Source organism: Chrysemys picta, chromosome 3, assembly GCF_011386835.1.
Source record: "Chrysemys picta bellii isolate R12L10 chromosome 3, ASM1138683v2, whole genome shotgun sequence".
Classification (NCBI taxonomy): domain Eukaryota; kingdom Metazoa; phylum Chordata; order Testudines; family Emydidae; genus Chrysemys; species Chrysemys picta.
In genome coordinates, this window is record NC_088793.1 from 206,419,597 (window position 1) to 206,440,249 (window position 20,653).

Sequence of the window (20,653 nt, forward strand, 5' to 3'; positions counted from 1 at the left end):
CTAGACTGAAGAGCCCATTGTTAAATATTCCTTCCCAATGTAGGTACTTATAGACTGTCCTCAAGTCACCTCATAAGGCTAAATAGATCGAGCTCCTTGAGTCTATCACTCTAGGGCAGGTTTTCTAATCCTTTAATCATCCTCGTGGCTCTTCTCTGAGCCCTCTCCAATTGATCAACAGCTTTCTTGAACTGTGGGCACCAGAACTGGACAGACTCCGGCAGCACCAAACAGAGAGGTAAAATAACCTCTCTACTCCTACTCGAGATTCCCGTTCACACACCCCAGGATCGCATTAGTCCTTTTGGCCATAGTGATGCAGTGGGAGCTGATGTTCAGCCAATCATCCACCACAACCCTCACAGCTTTTTCAGTCACTGCTTGCCAGGGTAGAGTCTCTCATCACGGAAGCATGGTCTATATTCTTTGTTCCTAGATGTATACATTTACACTTGGCTGTATTACACAGATTGTTTGCTTGGAGGCTTCAAGACCCCAGCAATTGAGTTTCTCTTGCTGACTGCCTGCTATTTATCTACCTGCCACCTCTTGAGGCATGTCATACGATAAAACACCTGGGGCTGGCCCAGGTCAGCTGACGCAGGCCGAGGGACTATGAAATTGCAGCGTAGATGTCCGGGACTGAGCTGGAGCATCCCAGTTACAGCATGCTCATGCAGCGTGAGATAAGGGCCGGGACACAGACTCTGTCGATCTCCTAGCCCTGCCTTTAAACACCCACTGATTCTCCTGCCAGGATATCACCACAGAGCTCCCTCCCAGCCCCCACATCACGGGGAGAGTGAGGCTATTCCTACCAGTGGGCATTTCCCAAACCATGAGCCCAGGGGCATTCCAGCTGCCACTGCCATGCCCAACACCCTCCCTCCCCAGGGGGGGCACAGCTCCTGCCTTGGCCCTGCCCAATCCCCGCATGTGCCCCCGCCACTGCCTGGCTGCTAGTAAATCCACCCCACCCAGGCACTCAGCCCCATCTCGATGTTCTGTGAAATGGGAAGTAAAGAGAAAGAAAGTGAAGCTCTGTCAAAATGGGTATGATGCTTTTTAATAGGAGAAAACAGACAGGCAACCAGGTCTGGCAGGGGAGGGCCTCCAGGCGTGGGAGTGAATGGGAGCAACACCCCTCAACCCAGGGGCTGGGCTAGTGCTAAGCAGAACCAAGAGAGCACAGCTCAAGGGAACAGGGACCACCTGTGGGTTAGGCTAGCATGCACGTCTCCCACTGGCCACAACACAGCTCTCTCCTTACCCCCCGCCCACTGCTGCTAGCTTGTGGGGGAGCCACAGTATGCCCTGGGGGACGGCTGGCCCCAGCATCACTGCACTGGAGAATGCCCAACACATGACGCCACCTCCACTAGCAGGAGACAGAGGTGTGTCCCCCCCATGCCTAGCAGTATCCTGGAAAGCATCTCAGCCCTATATAGGGAAGAGAAGGCCCAGTCCTGGCCCCGAGGAGAGAGCACACCACTCAAATGCAGCTCCCAAGAAAGCCGGGTGCTGGAGCCACTCCTTCCCAGCTGGAGCTCAGAGCTGCTCTGGGCTAGGAGCAGGAAGGGGCAGAACAGGCGTAAGAAGCCACCATGCCCTGTACCGGCTAAGGCAGTTTCAGGGACCCCGGTGGAACCTCCTTGTGGCGGCAGCAGGAGAGCCATGGGGCCAGCTCGTTTCTCTAGCTCGCAGCGAAAGGTGTACGCCCCAGGCCAGAAGTTCGGCTCTGGGACTGTGTGCGGATGGCGCATGCACAAGGCCTGGGAGGCAGGGCCCAGAGGTGAGTAGCAGATGTGAGCCCTCAGGGCTCCGGCAGGGATGCTGGTGACTAAAGACCTGAGTGGTCTACTAGTAGCCTGAGCTGCTGTCTCTCCAAGTCCCCCTGGTAAGGGAGCTGCTCCCATCTGTCAGAGCAACACTAAGGCCCATGGAGAGCAGGGGGACATGGGAGCTGCCTTCCCGAAGGAAGGGCCTTCCCTGGAGCCTCCTGGCACATGCAAACAGGGAGGGGGCTGCAGGCTCGCCAGACCCCCTTACATACCCTGTCAGGCTCCTCATCTCTGAGCCAGGGCTCACTGTGTACCTGGCCATGGAGCCCCGGAATGCACAGGACACGGAGCCGCTCCACTCAGCAACCCCACACACTAAGGCTAGCAGCGCGGGCAGGCCTCCGCGTAGCAACATACCCTGAAAGCGGCCGAGCAGCAAGCTCCACTGACAAGAGGTGGCCACATGTCATCTGTCAATCTCTAGAGATCGGCCCCTTAAACACCACCAGCAGCATCTCTTCTCTGGGTGAGCCTCCAGCCAGCCAGCTCTCAGCCAGCCCTGGGAGAGCACTGACCCTGCACCATCTGGGCAGGTGGCACTGCAACCTCCAGAACCTCCCCTGCACATGGAGGAGGGGGGACACCACAGTGCCCTGTGGAGCTCTGCACAGCAGTGGCCTCGGCCTAGGTGACAAGGTAGCCAGGTGCAGAAGCTCTCAGGAGCAAGCCTGGTCACCCCAGTCAGGGGCCACAATGGAGTCAACAGAACTGTATGGGCAATGGCATCAAAGGCAACTAACAGACCTCATGGGCTCAGCACGGTCAACTGGGCTGGATCATCTCGAGGCCCTGCACAGCGCTAGGACAGATGGGCAGGGATGGAAAAGTTGCAGCAGGCCTCCAAGCAATGCCACCACCACCTTTTCCATCGCCCAGCTCCCACAGGCTGCTTACAGGCAGGCTGACATTCAGCACAGCCACCAATGGCAAGAGTTGGCACCAGCCCTCCTTTCGGGAGACATTAACAAGCTCCAACAATAGCTCCAAACCCTACGTCCACAAAAGGCCTCAGCGACAGAACCCAGCTGGAGCCAAAAAGGCTCTCCCTCCTCCACTGCTCAGAACTGGCACCCCCACTGGAGGAGACCCCGCAAATGCTATCGGGTGCTAGAAATCTTGCCTTGACAATTGCCATGTCACTCCCTCCTCTTTCCCAGAGGCCCTGTTTAGCCCAGGCTATCTGCACACCCAGCTGACCTGTAACTGACCATCGATACAACAAATGCTGGTATCAACCCAGCAGGCTCTTGGCAGCATGGCCCACGGGCCACCACCCTGCTTAGGTGGAGCAGTGGGTGCAGGCAGCACAGAGCACCCAAGGGGCGAACTAGCTTAGAGCAGCAATGGCACTGCCACCATGATTCTTTACAGCTCGTGTGCTAGTCTCTGCAGTCCTGCCCCACATGGTGCTCTGCTTCTCAAGGGGTCCTCAGCATCCCACAGGGACTAGACTGGGAGGTGAAGAGACTGCAGCTTGGGGAGCACAGAGGCTCTAGACTAGATTGCGCTGTGCAGGATAGAAGCTGGGACAGCTTCCAGACACAGGGTGGGATCTCAGAGGGGCCCAGCACCTGCAGCATTTAGAGTTTGTTACTCAGGCCCTCAAACTCCAGCCTGGCCACCTAGATGACGACTCTGCCAATCCTGACTGCCGGCTCCCGGTACAGGGTCTGTGCACACAGGCGAGAGGCCTCCCTGCTGCATTTGCACAGAGGGGGTAAGGGAGGTGTGCTGGGGCTCCTGCGTCTTGCCTGCTGCATAAGAAGGGACACCTGCTCCGTATGTCTGTTTAGCTCAGTCCATCTCAGCAGTGCACCTGCCTCTCTCACAACTGCCGGGGTCAATTCCCATTTGCCAGGGAGCCAGGGCTGCTGCCCACTGCCCCGAGGAGGAGCCTGGCTCCCGAGGAAGGCCCTGTGCTCTCTGGGGCTCTAGATGCCGGCAAGGTTTGCGTTGCCCTCACTCAGAGCTGGGCTGGAAGGACCAGGGTGCCGGGGAGAACTCTAGGTCCCATTCTGGCTCCAGCAGCACACGGCAGAAGGTTCTCTGGGGAGATGATGGAGGCAGCAGACTGCAGCCTCTTCCCAGGCCTGTCTGCCTCTCCTCTCAGGTTCCCTGTCTCCTGATCAGCCTTATGGGCTAACCCAGGAGTGAGCTGGATTTTCGAGGCCCTTTGGGGCTGGAAGCTAAGTCTCTGGCACAGAAACACGCTGTCATTCTGCCATCTTCCGCTGTCCAGCGTGTCCTAGGGAGAGCACTACAAGCAAAGAGAAAACATGCAGGCACAGCTAGACACACAGCGGGCCTCCCCCCGGCCAGAGCACAGCTCTCCTTCCCACACAGGCACAAGAGAGCAATTGCAGCACCTCCCCCTCTGCCACGCCCCTTCCCAGCTGCAGCACCCTGCCTCCCTCCCTATGCCTATGCCCTGCCCCAGCTGTCCCTCCCCTGCTGGCTGTGACCAGCTGCAGCATCTGCTGCTCTAGAGAGGTTACAGAAAGCAGAGACTCCCCTCCCGCCCCTAGGGAAGAGAAGAGACTCCAGCTCCCAGGACAGGACCCTCCCCACCCCCAGCATAAAAGCTGAGCCACTGGGCTGTCTCCACTGTCAGAGGCTGTGCTGATCTGACCTCTTACCCTCACCTTGCTCATCTCCTCCCTCTCCTCCGCGTGCATCCAGATCGGCTTGTGCTCATCTGTGGGGCAAAACACAACAGAGTGCTGTTCACAACCTCGCTCCGGAGCTCCGCCCTACCCACCTATGCATCTGGCACACGCTGCAGCCCCACTCCCCACCTAGAACCAGCCAGAATCCTGGGGCACTGGCTTTAGAATGCACCTCTCCGGCTCTCTCCACGGGACACTGCCTGTGGGGCTCTCCCCAACCCCAGCAGGGGCTGCATCCCCTGCTCGTGGGCTGCTAATCCCTTGCTGGTTTCATAGTCACTGACCTGCTCCGCACACATAAATGACCTTCCCCTTATCCCAGGGAAAGCCTCCAGCCACTCTGTATGGTTGAGGGAGAGGGGCAGGGTGGTGCCATGCCCAGGGATGGCAGCGCAAGGTCAGCTGTTCACCACCCTGTACAGTGTCACTGTGCCCTGCAAGGTCTTTGGTTAGATCTCGTGGTGCCAGCCCTGCAGGGGAGCGGGGGCCCTCTCCCTTCCCAGTCAGGTGGCTGAGAGCGGAGAACTGCACAGAGACAAGCCCAGGCAGGGTGCAGAGCGCAGCAGGCTTTGCAGGGACTCGCCCTGCCAGCAGAGGGGACACTGCATAGAGCCAGTCCCACAGCTGGAATGAGAACTATAGCCAGGCTCCCCACTTCCCCCAACCATTTCCAGCTGTACGTACCATCCACAGAGCCAAACTCCTTCACATGGGCGCGGGTAAGGATCTCCTTGTACAGCACCTCAGCATCCTTGTATTTGCCTTGCTTCAGGTAGCAGGAGGCCTGCAGCCAACAGACAGAGTTTGTCAAGCCCCACTGGGCCACATGGGACCATGAATACCCCCTAGGCCCCCCAGTCAGCTCTCCCAGCTCCTCCCCCACTGACCCAGATGCCACCCAGACAGCCCCCGTCTCCCTGCAGACGCACCAAGTTGTTCTTGGTCTTGGCCACATTGGGGTCGTCGTGGCCCAGGCGGCTCTCGTAGATCTCCAGTGCTCGGCGGTAGTAGTACTCCACCTCCTCGTATTTGCCCTGGTTCTGGCACAGCAGGGCCAGGTTGTTCAGCTGCTTGGCCACGTCTGGATGGTCTTTGCCTAGAACCTGGAGAAGCCAGAGAAGGGAGGCCTCAGACAGCAACCGCTTCAAGATCACTGCAGGCCCCATGGGGACACCATGGCTGCCCCTCCTTGGACTCCTGGGAATGCCCTACTCTACTGAGGGAAACTCTAGCATGCCAGCCCTTTCCCAGCACTCCCAGAAGCTAAAAGGCAGGGAACAAGTAGACTCCAGACGGTTCCTCAGGGGCATGGCCTGTAGCTACGTGGTGGCCAAATGCCAGGGGGATTCAGAGAAATGGTCCATAGGCAGTGAATGGAGATGGAGACTCTGGCACTACAAAACAAAGCTGGAGGCAGGAGAGCAGGTGGCAGAGGTCAGCGCACTGGGGGCAGGGGGTAACTACAGGACCTGATGGATGTTTTTCAGGGCACTGGGGACTCAGACTTTAAGGCCAGAAGGGACCATCATGATCATCTAGTCTGACCTCCTGCACACTGCAGGCCACAGAAGCTCACCCTCCCACTGCTATAATAGACCCCTCGCCTCTGGCTGAGTTACTGAAGTCCTCGAATCATGAACTCATCTCCCCGCCCTCCCACCCCGGGCCGACTGCTAGGAGGAGTCGCGGGAGGGCGATGCTGATACCTTCTCCCAGATCTCAGGGATGGGGAGCAGCCCATCAAGAGGGGTGAGGGTGTATACGTGCACACATGGAGGGCTCAGGCTGGTACCTTCTCGCGGATCTCCAGGGCTCGCTTGCACAGCGGCTCTGCCTCCTTGTACTTTCCTCTCTTGCCATAAAGAACGGCCAGATTGTTGAGGGTCGCGGCCACCTACAGGAACAAGCCCCACCCCACTGAAGTGAGAAGGAACCAGTAGGAATGTGCCTGGGGAGCAAGGCACCGCAGCAGCTTGGCAGCACACAGCAACGCTGCCCAGCTGACTGGGCCAGGCGCGTTAGGGAAGCAGCACAGAGGTATCCAGGATGCCCAGGGTAAAACCCAAACTCCTCCCAGAAGAGCTGGAGTCAGGACTGGGACTGCATGTGCCCTCATCGGATCCCCTGGCACGGTGTAGAGGGGCAGAATGCCCAGGGGTGCTCCATGGCCAGTGCCTGAGCCCCATTCCCTGCCACCCGGGGCTTTCCATGGCAGCCTGTTGTGCAATCAGTGAGCAGCCCAGCCACGTGAATCACGGAGAATGGGGGGGGGGGGGAACGTGACATGCCTCCTGCCCACCTGGCCCCCACTCCCCTGCCAGCAGGGGACATGTGTCCCCAGGGCCAGGGCAGCAGATACTCACTGCAGGGTGGTCTTTCCCCAGTGTCTTCTCGCGAATGGAGAGTGCGTCGTTCAGCAGATGGGCTGCCTCTTTGTATTTATTCTGATCCCTGCAGCACAAAGTCAGTGTATCACGGTGCAGGTCTAGAGTGCTGGGACTCTGAGCACGCGGCGCCTGGGACAACCCTGCAACTTTTTCCAATTCCCAATCAGCCTCACCAACCACAGCTCTCACCCCATTCCAGCCTGCCCTCTCCCATCCCTCCCCATGCCCTACAGCTCTCCCCAAATCCCAGCCCTCCCATGGCCAATGGGGCCTGGGCTTCATTGCCATCACCTGACCCCAAGCAGTTTCCAAAGGGAGACTCTGCCAGATGCAGGAGCCGCACATTTGCCAGACTCCTGCACTGGTAGATGGGGAAGAAGTGGCGGGGCCCTGCTCCCCACCCCAACGCTCACCTGTACACCAGTGCCAGGATGTTGAGCATGGTGGCCACATCGGGGTGGTCGTGGCCTGATGTCTTCTCCAGGTCCTCCAGTGCCTGCTTGCAGAGTGGCACAGCTACCTCGTAGCGCCCCTGCGAGGCGTACTGGATCACCAGGTTGTGGAGGGTGCGCAGGCGTGCTGGGATCTCATAGCCACCCTGCTGGGCAGCTGCCGCCGCACTGCTGTGCTGGTGGGGCACTGCAAACACACACACACACGAGTAACCAGGCTGGTGGTGGGCACAGAGCAGGGCAGCACGCCACTTGGGCTCACAGCACCAGCCAGGCTGGGCTACCCACTCACCTCAAACCAGCCAGGGCTCTTATTACAGGCCCTAGCAGACAGACCAGAGGAGAAAGTGGCAGGATGGGGCAGGGGGGACTGGAACCACTTACTTCCTGGGCCGTGTTCCTCTTCTTCGTTCGGGAACAGATCATCCAGAGAGTCCTTTGTGGAGTCCCCTTCCTTCTCCTCCTGGCAGGGGGAGGGGAAGAACCATCAGTGTAAAGTGCCAACACCCTAGTAAGACAGCTCCACACCCCACCCTGTGCAGGGTCCAGTCCCCACTGAGGTCAGGCAGGTGCTCCCCCCACCCCAGTCGCCCCATGGTCAGTGAGCCCACCCCCCACCCCCTCTCACTCCCAGTCCTGGCAGCAGGGTCCCACATCACAGCTGGCTCCTTAGCAGACAGGCCCTGGTTCAGGCAGGTGAAAGCGCACTCTCCTTTTGGGTCTTGAGGAGTCCCGAGGGGTATGACTGACACACACTGCCGGATGTCCAGAGCACAAGCCATGGAGGCCGGGAACTCCTGGAGGCCCGTCCATCCCTCGGTTCAGCCCTGTGGGATAGCTCTGGGAGCTAGCGCCCCCTGCAGCAATGACTTTTACCGATGGTGAGACGTCCTCATCGTATTTCTTCAGCTGGTTCATGAACTCCAGGTGCTTCTTCTCCTCCTCCAGCTGGGCCACTGTCTGCTCACTGCGCTGCAGCTTCTGCTGGGTGTTGGCCAGCTCGTCTCGCAGCCACTGGTTCTCCTGGCACAGTCGCCGCACCTGGGCGCGCAGCTTCTGCTTCTCTGACTCCACTGCATTCAGGTGGCTGGACAGAGCCATCATCACCTGGGCCAAGAGAGCCAACGGCAACATCATCAATTCAGCAGGAGAACCAGCACAGCCTCTCCCCAAGGCTGCCCCACTACGCTGCACCCTGGCCTCATCTGCCTCTCCAGACAGAGGTTAGTCATTGCCAGGCTCAGATATGGCGGAGGAGTCTGCAGCCCCTGGGGATGGCATGGTACTGTGTCTGCCCTCCTATGCCAGACCCCTGGGTGACCCCTACCCATGCGCTTGCTACCAGGCCTCCCCGTCGCTCACCTGAGCCTCCCCAAGCCCCAGCTCAATCATCTCCACCGACTTGCGGAGCAGATTGGATTTCTCATGCACCAGGTTGGCCTCCTCATCCTTCTTCAGACACTTGATAGTCTCCAGCAGGCTGTGCAGGATGGAGTTGTGCTCGTTCTTGAGGGCCTCCAGCCCTTGCATCACGAGCTTGGTGTTGCAAATGATCTCCTCCTGGCTCAGCTTGTCCAGCTTCTCCTCCCTTGGGTACACCATTGTGGACATAGTCCTTCACCTATATGCCCGCCTAGCAACGAGAGAAGAGCAGAGCCTTGGTAAGTGTCACAGCCTGGCCCAGGAGAGTTACAATGGCGAGAAGCTGCTTAGAGCCCCACCTCCCCAGTCAGAGGGGATGCCAGGGACCAGGCCTCAGACGCTTTTGATTACCCCTCTCTGCAAGTCCTCTCCGCTCTTCATCCCGTCTCCTTCAGGGAGGGGAGAGCTTTTTGGGCCTATCCCCTTCTAAGAGGAGGGGGACATGGAGTGCCGTCTGTCACCTGCAGGAACAGCATGCGTGGGCAGGAGACAGAGCCAGCGTCAGAACTGACGCTCTCCTCTACGCCCCCACACCTTTGGCAGTTAAGAAAGCTGATTTAGCTGCCCTTTAAGAGCGGAGATAAGTAACTGGCAGCTGGGATTGTGGTGAACACACCTCCAGTCCAGAGGTCACCGAGAGGGAGCCAGTGGGAACCAATGCAAAGAGGCACCTTGGCTGGGTAAGAAGAAAGGACAAAGGGAAGACAGAAAGAATCCAACCCAAAGTGAATTCCCTAAGAAAGCACCTGCCGCAGGGCTGGGAGGCACTGACCTCGGCCAACCTAAAAGGCTCACCACCCCCAGACCAAAGACATGCATTGGTCTGAGCCAGGGGAAAGGAGTACAGCATGACTGACAGGACTCGGCACAAGCCGGGGGGAAGACACCGACAAGTTACTGAAGGCTGTTACACACAGGGAAAGGTACTGCATTCCAACAGCACTATCACACAGTACCACAACAGCTACGCCGCCGAACTCCCCAGGGAGACTCTTCTTTGGAACGACAGTAGCCTTTTTTCTGGGTAATTTGCTTTGCTGCCAGCCAAGGGACTGTTCTCAGCACAGGTTTCCTGGGTACAAGCCACTCCATGTCCCTGTCTCTCTCTATGGCCAATGGGAAAATAAGAGCCCACCAACCTTTGCAGGGGAACTGTGAGCGTTACTGTTTATAGTGTGTCATTGTTACTGCTAGAGCCCTGCACAGGAGCCTTCCGTGCGTTCCTGGGACAATGGGGACAGCATGCACTCTGCAGTCCAGAGAGAACAACGCACAGTGTGCAAACAGAACTCCTATGCCCTGGCTGCCCCTCCCTGGCAGACCTGTAGGGTCTGGTCTCCGGCTCCCTCACACCCACTACTCCTTTAGGTGGTGTCAGGTTCCCCCTCTTCAAGGTGCAAGGTAGAAACATACCGCCCCAGAGATCAGCCCCTTCACACTCCAGCCTGACCATCCCCACTGCCTCCCCCAAGCCAGACAAGTGCCCTGGCCCCAGCACATCCAATTCTTACCTCACTCAGTGTCCCTACCTAGGGCTGGATTAGGGGCATGGACCTAGTGCCAGTGCTGGGGCCTGCAGCAGCAACTGGTGGAGTCTGCCCACCAGCATTGCCCTCTGCAGACATGGAGAGATACCAAGCAGGTAGTGCAACCTGGGCTCATATGACCCACTGGAAGGAAGGTGGCAGGTGGCCAGGGTATTACACCAGCCAGAAGAGGGAGGAGTAAAGGGAGGCTGCTGGCAGCAGATTCGCCTTTGTTCTGCTGTTAGGACCCACCTTTGTGTGTTATGGGCTCTTTGCTCAGCAACAGTCTCCTGCCTGTGTTTACAGCATAACAAGAAATCCCGCTCCAGGTGCAGAACGAATCAAGTCTCTACAGAACTCCCGCCCCAGCAGGCATACTCCCCTCTCAGCTCTCAGGGAGGCAGCTGCTCAAGATAGCCCCTACCATCCAGTCCTCCAGTTCCTTGTGGTGGGGAGGGGCGCCCCAGAGGAGAGGTGGTCTGTGCAGCTGCGGGGACACAGCCCCAGGGACACTAGTTGCACACTGAACTTGGAGAGACAGTAAGTGGGAGGGGAGAGAGGAGACTGGCAGTCAGTGCCCTGCGGAGACAGAGGAAGGCTGCAGAGCAGAAGGCTCTTGCACCAAGAGCACTGGGAGACGCTGAAGGGGCAGAGGGGGCTGGGCCTGCAAAGATGCTGGAGCACATGCATGGAGAGGGATTTGAAGGGGGCCTGGAATGAGAGGTGGATGTGCGGGTGGCAGCAGCAGCACCATGGATGTGTTGGAGAGCTGGGCCTCAGGGAGGCCACAGAGCAATGGTCATGGGGAGAGAAGGATCCCAGCCAGGGTGGCATAGTGGTCAGGGAAAGGAGGAGACGGATGTGCAGACCAGGGAGGCTAGGAAATGGGTCAGGCACAGATGCTGGGGCTTGGGGAAAGAAAGATGAGCTGACAGCAATGAAATGACTGGAGAAGGGAAGAGGGAGAAGGAAGAAGACTAGGTGGGGAGGAGTGAGGTAAGTGAGTGCAATGGAAGGAAACGGCAGATTCCTCATCTCTGGCCAGACAAACTGGGAGGGGCAGGTGAAATGGAGAAGAGTTAATGGCCTGGGAGAGGGAGCGAGGAATGCCAGCAGGTTGGGAGGGGGAAGAAGTTGGGGCTGCTCTACACTGAAAAGTTACCTTGGCATAGCTACATGTCTTGTAGTGTGAAAAGTGTACACCCCTGAGAGACGTAGTTAAGCCGACCTAAACCCCACCTTCCATGGACCTAGCTACTGCCTTGCGGGGAGGTGGATTATCTACAGCGACAGGAGACCCCTCCTGTTGCTGTAGCGAGTGTCTACACCAATAGTCCCCAAACTTTTTTAGTCAGGCCCCCCCCCCCCGACTCTAATACAATCTGCTTGCCCCCTGCCCCAGGAGTCGTGGTTGGGAGCTGGGCCCAGGAGTGGGGCTGGGCCATGGCCAGGAGTTGGGGGGCCAGGAGTTGGGCTGTAGGTGGGGCCAGACGGGGTGGTGCTCTCTCTCTCTCTGCCTCCCCCCGCCCCAGGGCACTGGCCCAGGTCCCACCACACACACCCAGAATATTCCTCCATGAATTCTTCCCCGAACATGCCCTGTAGTTTGGGGATCACTGGTCTATACTGAAGCGCTTTAGCTGTAGCATGTTAAATGTAGACCAGTCCTTAGACTCTGCAGATTGGGAGGCAGCTCAGGAGAGTCACTGATGAGATTTCCAGCTCAGGGGAGAGTCAATGAAACATGGGCTGCCTGAAGGAATAAAGCAGAGATGGGCCTGCTGCTGCTGGAGCCCAGAGGGGGAAGTGTCCATCCCCCCAGCCCTGCCAATCTGAAGGAGGCACCCCCAGAAAAGGGCACCCCAAAGCACAACAATGGCAGGACAGTGCCACCTGAAGATGGCTTGGCCATTCTCTCCCAGGCCCTGTCTCCACTAAAGCCATGTTAGCCACAGCCTTGCGACTAAGTCACTAAGGTGGAGTTAGAGTTGCTGGCATAAAACAGAAGGACTTCAGCCCAGGCTCAGACCCTGGGAAAGCAGGAAATGGGAATCACAGACCCCCCACTGTGTGAGGGAGAAGAAACCCCTCCTCCAAAGGCTTCTCAGGGTGGTGGTGTAACCCTGGCCATTGGAGTTATTTAAGAACAGGTTGGACAGATGTCAGGGACAGTCTAGGTTTACTGGGTCATGCCTCAGTGCTCTCAGAGGGCTGGACTTGACTTCTCAAGGTCCCTTCCAACCCTACATTTTACTCCTGGGGAATTCTGCGCCACTGCAAATGCACAGAATTTATGCCCACCGCAGATTTCTTTGCTTCCCCACAGGAAAATGACTTTCTGATGGGGAAGCAAAGGGAAGCCAAAAGAGCAGTCATGCGGCCCTCCCCAGCAATATGTTCTGGGTGCCCAGGGCAGCCACCAGAGAGGTAAATCACTGTAGGGCAAGGGGTGGGACTGGGGAAGACCCCACTGGTGGCTCCTACCCTGAGCTGGGCTCTGCTGCTAGTCCTGGCTGGGCTGGGGAGGACGGGACTTCCTTTTTCTCTGCACGGCATCCGGGGAAGAGTCAGACCCACCTCCAGATTTCTGCCCCACCTGCAGGAAGCTCTGCAAGCTCCCCCCCCTTCATGCCCAGACCTTCCCACCGAGCCTTACCCTCTCAATGAGCCCCACTCCCCCGGCATTGGACCCCCGTTGAGCCCCCCCCCTACCCTCTACCGAGCTCTGTCCCCCCCCCCCCACACACACACTCAGACCCCTCTCCCCGCTGAGCCCCAGCCACCTTCACCCGGATCCCCCTGCAGAGTCCCATTACCATTGCACCCAGAACCCCTGCAACAAGCCCCTGTGTATCCAGATACCCCCCACACTCTGATTCCCCACATCCAGATCGCCCCACACAGAACCTGCACAACCCACACCTGGGTGGAGGGGCAGGACCCTGGGGTGTTTCTGGGCTAGGCCTGGTCCCTGCGCTGTGTCAGGGTTGGGTGCAGCCAGTGGCCTGTGCTCCCCAATGCCATGCTGGGGCCTCCATATTTATTGGACAAATAAAATGGGCAGAATTTTAAAATATTGTGCACACAATTTTTATTTTTTTGGCGCAGAATGCCCTCAGGATTTCTATGATTTTAAGTGCTAAGTGGGAGCCTCAGCTGGTGAGTCAAATGGAGTTCACAACTCAAGGGAGTAAAACAGACCATTTGCGTGTTCCTTAAAGAGTCCCCCCTGGGAGAGCAAAGAACAGCCACCCCTACTACTAGACTGGCTGCTGGACTGCAGGCTCTACTAAAGGGGGCAGCTTCTGAGAGGAGTCTCTGGATCCAAGCTTCCCCCGCTCCTTGCATGAGCAGATCAGCCTGTCTTTGCTAGAGAAACTGAGGCAAAGGGAACCAAAAATGAGTCCCCCTTTTTGGATCCTGAAAGCGCTATACCCTCCAGCACTGAGCATTTCCTAGTTTCCTACCAGGAGGAGCCTTGAGCCAGAATTGACACCCGTCTGGGGTTGTGCAATTCCAGCTCTGAGCGCAGCAACCTCCCAGTAACGTCCAGCCCAGTAATGTTTTCTGCTCTACAGCATGTGAGCGACGCTGGCTGGCTGGAGCCCGGCCACCGTCCGGCTCTACTCTCTCTGGCTGGGATAGCGAGTCTTTGCCAACAATATTGGATGTTGCTCGGAGTCTCAGAGAGTTTGGCCCAGGGATCGTCCCTGCCCACGGTGCTCCACTGCAAAGGCCTGTGCATACGCAGGCTATTGGAGCCACCATCTCAAGAGAAAGGCGCCTGGTCACTGCTGACCATTAGTATGTTATCCCAGGCACCACTCTGGACCCAGACACCCCACTCCCCTGGGGTGCAGTGCTAAGTGAATGGGGAGCGATGCAAGGGATGCCAGCTCAGGGAGGGCAGCGCTGTGACCCAGGGAGATGGCAGCTCCAGGCACCATTTGATTGATCCTGGGGCCGGTTTTGTTTAATATCTTTATTAATGATCTGGAGGATGGTGTGGACTGCACTCTCAGCAAATTTGCAGATGACACTAAACTAGGAGGCGTGGTAGATACACTAGAGGGTAGGGATCGGATACAGAGGGACCTAGACAAATTAGAGGATTGGGCCAAAAAAAATCTGATGAGGTTCAACAAGGACAAGTGCAGAGTCCTGCACTTAGGACGGAAGAATCCCATGCACTGCTACAGACTAGGGACCGAATGGCTAGGTAGCAGTTCTGCAGAAAAGGACCTAGGGGTCACAGTGGACGAGAAGCTGGATATGAGTCAACAGTGTGCTCTTGTTGCCAAGAAGGCTAACGGCATTTTGGGCTGTATAAGTAGGGGCATTGCCAGCAGATCGAGGAACGTGATCATTCCCCTTTATTCGACATTGGTGAGGCCTCATCTGGAGTACTGTGTCCAGTTTTGGGCCCCACACTACAAGAAGGATGTGGAAAAATTGGAAAGAGTCCAGCGAAGGGCAACAAAAATGATTAGGGGGCTGGAGCACATGACTTATGAGGAGAGGCTGAGGGAACTGGCATTGTTTAGTCTCCAGAAGAGAAGAATGAGGGGGGATTTGATAGCAGCCTTCAACTACCTGAAGGGGGGTTCCAAAGAGGATGGAGCTCGGCTGTTCTCAGTGGTGGCAGATGACAGACCAAGGAGCAATGGTCTCAAGTTGCAGTGGGGGAGGTCCAGGTTGGATATTAGGAAACACTATTTCACTAGGAGGGTGGTGAAGCACTGGAATGAGCTACCTAGGGAGATGGTGGAGTCTCCTTCCTTGGAGGTTTTTAAGGCCCGGCTTGACAAAGCCCTGGCTGGGATGATTTAGTTGGGAATTGGTCCTGCTTTGAGCAGGGGGTTGGACTAGATGACCTCTTGAGGTCCCTTCCAACCCTATTATTCTATGATTCTATGATCCGATGCTCAATTGAGAACCAGAACAGTTACACAAAGCATACACAAGCCCACAATGTGAGTGCACACTCAGCACATACACACAGTTGCAACAGGAGTTACTGGGAAGGGGCAATCTCTTCCCAGCCTTCAAAGGCTCTTCACACCCTAAATGAGCCTCTCCACAGAGACCTTATAAATAAGGGCAGAGCATTCTTATCTCCAGGCTCCCCACACCACTTTGTCCACAGTCCTCTGCTCTGCAAGACTCCTGCCTCTGACTCCCAGCACAGTTCCAACCCTCTCAACTAACCCAGGCCCCCAACTCAGTTCTAGGGGTTCCCTGCACTCCCTCCCACACAGACCTGGGAAAGCTATGCTCTCATGCCCCTCCAAACCCCTCACTTTTCTTATCCAGCTCCAGTGATTACAATTATCCCAGTTTACAGAGAAGGAATTTAGGCAGAGAGAGGTTAAGGATAAAGTTAGTGACCACCTCCCAATATTGCCCACCATAGCATGGGAAGTCTGCAAAAAGAACAGGAGTACTTGTGGCACCTTAGAGACTAACAAATTTATTAGAGCATAAGCTTTCGTGGACTACAGCCCACTTCTTCGGATGGGAAGTCTGTCACAGCAAGAGACACCCCATCTTTCCTGGGTCCCAGTTTAGTGCCCTAACTACAGGATCATTGCTTCTCTTCCTGCAGCTTCCTTCCTCCTCCTCTACCCAGGAAGTCTACCACATGCAAACTAATTGCTAGGCTAGTCCAGTTGGGTAGAAGTGGTGTGGCAGAGCACCCCTATTGCACAGCCAAGCACATAGATTTGGCCTACTCTTTCTGAGAGGCGGCATGTCTTAGTGATTGTTCTGCAATACAAGTGCTAGTCCTGGCTCAGCCAGAAGCAGCTTTGTGGAATCTCTGCTGTCCTCATTTGTGGCACAGGCTGAATGATACTTGGGGTAAGTAAGTGTATGTTGTAGGTTTCACTGTCGGGGCTGGCCCACATAAGAACCTACTACTGCTACGAGGTAAAGGCATTACTCCTTTAGCTCAGGTGGTGGGGCCTCCCACGCCATGGGGCTGGAGGGCCTGGGGGAGGGCACATCCCTGTCAAGAAACAATCGCCAGTTTTCTGTCTGAGGTTTGACAGGTTCTTGTCCCAAGATCAGGCCCAGTATTATTAAAGTTAAGATTTATTTGGGAACCCTGATGTACCCTGCAACCTTCACACTTTATTACAAATACAGAAGCGGTCCTAGTTTATTAGTACATTTAGCAAAATCACAAACACAAACACTCTAACCCAGCAAGGTAGATAGTGATAATACAGAATGTACATCTGAACATCCATACACTCACCATCCCTGCAGGGCACAAAATGTTCTGACATGTTAACCATTATCTTCCTCATCACCAGTGACCATCATTCTGGCACCTCCCCAGGGCTACATCTCTTACTCCTCCTGCTTACAGGCTGGGATACAACTTGTGTAATATGTTACACTGACACCGCTATGTCTAATGTATATTCAGTAGGAGTTTCTCCCCTCTTTCTTATTTGTATTTAATCATCCTACTAATGTTGGGGTGCCCTTCTCCTATAGTTTAGTATATTAATGATCTCACAGCAGCCCCTGCTATTGTCATATGCATCATTGCCAGGGCACTCTTGTGGTCAGACATCCGCAGATGTTCCCATCCTAAAATATTGAAAAGCTGGTGTTAGTTCATGTTCCTGTGGTTGGCTGGTGTTATTATGGACAAACTTTCCCCTTAAACAGTCTATTCCTAGTTCCCCCAAACTTAGGGGTGACTGTTTGGCACAGATAAATGGTCTAAGTTCATAGACCTCAAGCCTTATGCACTGCTGAAGCCCATGTCTTACAGGAGACAGGCCTGTAGGTTCCCTGCACTACTGCTGAATAAAATAAATGCTAAAACTAGCTCTATGGGCTACAACGAGGAGCTGGAGCTGAAGCTCTGCCAGGATGGCTAGCAGCTTGCCACCTCCCTGAAGTTTTAAAAGGCAAATCAAACTTTGTGTTTCTAGTTGTTAGCCCGCTGCTTGGCACCCTGTGCTCGGTCGGTGAGGGGTGGCCAGAGACACATGCACCTCCTTTTCCCCTAGGTGTGGGCAAGAAGAGTCGCAAGGCTTTTGCAACTTAGAGCAGCCTAAAGTTTTCAGTCTCAGGCACCTTTTGTTCAACGACTTCAGATTTTCTCTCTGCTCCCACCCCAGCCCTTGAGCTGAACAGTCAATTGCCAGGCTTAGCCACTGTTTAAAACCAAACTTGGCAACTTCCAAATCCACAAAGGGAGCCCTCCCCTGCCTCCTCCCCACCAACCTCTCCATAAACAGCACTTCTCCCTTCTACCGTCCTTTTCATCACAGGATCTTAATGCACGTCAGACCCCATTTTATAGAGGGAAAAGAAGACACAGAAGGGGAAGAGACTTGTCCAAGGCAAGTGTCTCCTGGGCACAGCTGGGAAGCGAGCGAAGGAATCCTGACCCAGAGCACACCCTGGGCATTCTAGCCCTGAGCTGAACATACAGAGCTCTGCAACACTTCAAGCTTTTCCAGTCCTGAGCTCCCCAGCTCTCTATAGGCACTTCAATCCTGGCTTGCAGTAACTCCTGCTATTCCTCAACTGAGCTGCACAGCAGCCCCTGCTATTCCAGACCTGGCCTCCTTCCATACAGCTCTGCTACTCCATTACACACAGACACAGACCTCTGCTGCTGTGCTGGTTATTTTGAAGTGTCTGTCCATGCCAAACTTTGATGCTTGTCTAGCTGAGCAACTCAGCTGGAGGGGAGGAGAGCTCTCAGCAGCACCACATTTAGCTACTCTACGGTGGAGACCAATGCTGAACACTGGGGGCCACAGCCTAGCCAGAGATCTGCTCAGCACCTAGCTGTGTCTAACAGGAAGAGGCTTTTGCTTAAGAAGGGGATTCAAACTCCCCATTTGGCTACTCAAGCAGGGGGAAGAAAGGGAATCCTCCAGCCTGAATCATGGTCCCAAGGACTGGGAGCAGCATTCTGGCTGCCTCCTCTTAGTCCCTGTGGAGTTCAGCTGTGTTACGTAGCAGGGAGAGGCAGGGCCAAGGAATGGGAAGTCACAGTCAAGGAGTGCCCTCTCTTATGGGCACAGGAGCAGCCTGTTTCCGAAGAAGCCCCACACACATCAATAGACATTTATTATCCTTTGAAAATGATGACCCCCAGGGGTGTCCCTGGAGTTACAGGAGAGCCCCCCCTTACAGCTTTCCCAATGCTGGCAGGTCCACATGTGGTACACAGCCTTCCAGACCGTAAGGGAGCTCTATGGCAACGGGGGCTAATGTCAAGCTCGCTGTGAGCAGCTGCTGTATGCAAGCTCCAGAGAAAACCTTCCCTGCACCCCCACTGCTGATAAGGGCAGTGTGTGCTCTTTGTATGGGCAGGCAAAGCTTTTCCAAGGTTCCTTTGGAGGGCAGACATCTGAGCTCACCCTTCAAGATGAGGGAGCCCCAGCTGAGCAGCTTTGGACCAGAGGCACCCCCGTGGCTGAGGGAGGGACAGGGAAAAGTGCGTTTAAGGTGTGAGATTCCAGAACAATCCTAGGCTTGCCTATACTAGAATTTAGCCAACACTTGCTAACTAGGAAGCCTAGTGCAGACACAAGCACAGTGCCTGTAGTATGTGCTGAGGAGGTTGAGTTAGAGACTCGGCTTGCCTTCTGCTAGGAAGGGAGACATGGGCTTGCTTCCTGGGTAAGGGCAGGGGGTGCTTTGCTGGAGGTTTTCATACAAAGGAGTCTGTTGAAATCGGCTACTGCTCAGCCCCTGAGGAACTCCTGGGGTGGCGCACGTTGATACTAACTCCACAAGAAGAAAGATGGGCCTCCCAGCTGAATGGAGATTAGCAGAAAGTCCAGGGCCTTCAACAGCCTTCTCTGACTTACTCCTGGCACCCCTCACAAGATCAGCTGGGCTGGGGCACTGTAGGGTCTCCCTGAGGTGGCATACAGAGAAGAAGTGTTCAAGTCCTTCAAGCAGGACATCTCTTGGGGACAAGCAGACATGAGAGTGGGGGATCCCTCTAGAATACTTATACCACATTCCTCACCACGACAAGAGCAGTCACCCCTTTGCCAGAAGGGAGTCAGCTGGTGGTCTTTAGGAATCCCTCTCCCTATTCCCATTAGTTACATTACACACTGAGAAGCAAAAAGCCTGCGAGGACCCAGGAAGGAAGAACTGATGAGAAAAATATTGCCTTATCCAGTAGCAAGGGGCTATGGTTCAGGCATTCAGCTGGACAACTTTCCATTGTGAGGTGGAGTGAACGCACTGCCACTGAGCTTGGAGCAGACACCGCTAGCAGCAAGGTACCCTAGGGAAAGGGCAAAGAGGAAAAGATACTTTCTCAATAAGCTGTCCAACACATGCTCTGGGTTTCTCCATCAGGATCTAGGGAATCACTAATCCATCCCATTTTCTCTTCTCCCCATTCAGTACCGGTTCCCATACCACATTCATCACCATCTCACTGAGTCGCTTCCAATAGTGCGTTAAGCAGTGTGACTACATGTCACGTGTGGTTTGTTCTCTCATCCTCTCTCCAGAGGGAGAAGAGTGTGTAGGGGGAAGGGAAAGAGGGTTGTTAGCAACAGATATATTTATGTGTGTGTTTTTAAATTAGAAGAGACAGGTCAAAGAAACATGCCTTGTACTTGGAGCAGAAATCGGTGAGGTTTGTGCTGGTCCTTAGTTTTTGGGGGAGTTTATTGCAGTCTGTAAGGTGGGAGGGGGTCCTAGATCCCAGGCTTCAGCCCGAGCCCAAACATCTACACCACAATTAAACATCCCCTTAGCCCAACCCTAAGTCAGCTGACACAGGCCAGCTGCAGGCAGGCGTCTAATTGCAGTACAGACATACCCTTAGCATCCAAAATGAGAAAGCTGGAAGATGTGCTTATCACTTTCCTGCCCTGAGGTATGTCAGGCTGTGTACGAGTTTCTAAGGGGAAAGAGCTGGGAAACCCATTGCTTGGACATTTGAAACCAGAGTAGCCACTGCACTAGAAAGCACCCAGTCAGGGTGGATAGATGACATCCATAGATTCTAAGGCCAGAAGGGACCATTATGACTATCTAGTGACTAGTCTGACCTCCTGCATAATATAGGTCATAGGACTTCCCTGAATTCTTGTGTTTGAATTAGAGCACAGCTTTTAGAAAAAAACAGCCAATCTTGATTTTAAAATTACCAGTGATGGAGAATCCATTACAACCATAGGTAAGTTGTTCGAATGGTTAAATTACCCTCACTTACAATTTTGCATCATATTTCCAGTTGGAGTTTGTCTAGCTTTAACGTCCAGCTATTGGAGCTTGTTAAACCTTTGTCTGCTAGACTGAAGAGCCCATTATCAATTTTTTGTTCTTCATGCAGGTACTTCTAAACTGATC

At 55.1% G+C, this 20,653-nt stretch overlaps 1 protein-coding gene across 19 annotated transcripts in view; it reads right to left on the reverse strand.

The window, feature by feature from the left end:
• KLC4 (kinesin light chain 4) overlaps nt 1-20,653 on the reverse strand; it is a 51,895-nt gene that overhangs the window by 22,392 nt on the left and 8,850 nt on the right. For 7 of the 19 annotated variants that reach the window (XM_005293498.5, XM_005293500.5, XM_024104167.3 and 4 more), the window contains 9 exons: nt 8,709-8,979; nt 8,223-8,453; nt 7,731-7,809; nt 7,308-7,533; nt 6,871-6,958; nt 6,300-6,401; nt 5,437-5,610; nt 5,192-5,291; nt 4,478-4,536 (listed from right to left, as the gene is read on the reverse strand). In XM_005293498.5, the coding sequence (XP_005293555.1) occupies nt 4,478-4,536; nt 5,192-5,291; nt 5,437-5,610; nt 6,300-6,401; nt 6,871-6,958; nt 7,308-7,533; nt 7,731-7,809; nt 8,223-8,453; nt 8,709-8,957 (1,308 nt within the window). In that variant the 5' untranslated portion in view covers nt 8,958-8,979. Of the gene's footprint in view, nt 1-1,050; nt 4,099-4,477; nt 4,537-5,191; nt 5,292-5,436; nt 5,611-6,299; nt 6,402-6,870; nt 6,959-7,307; nt 7,534-7,730; nt 7,810-8,222; nt 8,454-8,708; nt 8,980-10,279; nt 10,440-20,653 lie in introns of those variants that run through there. The other 12 variants (XM_005293499.5, XM_042852774.2, XM_065589869.1 and 9 more) reach the window with 5 other exon arrangements.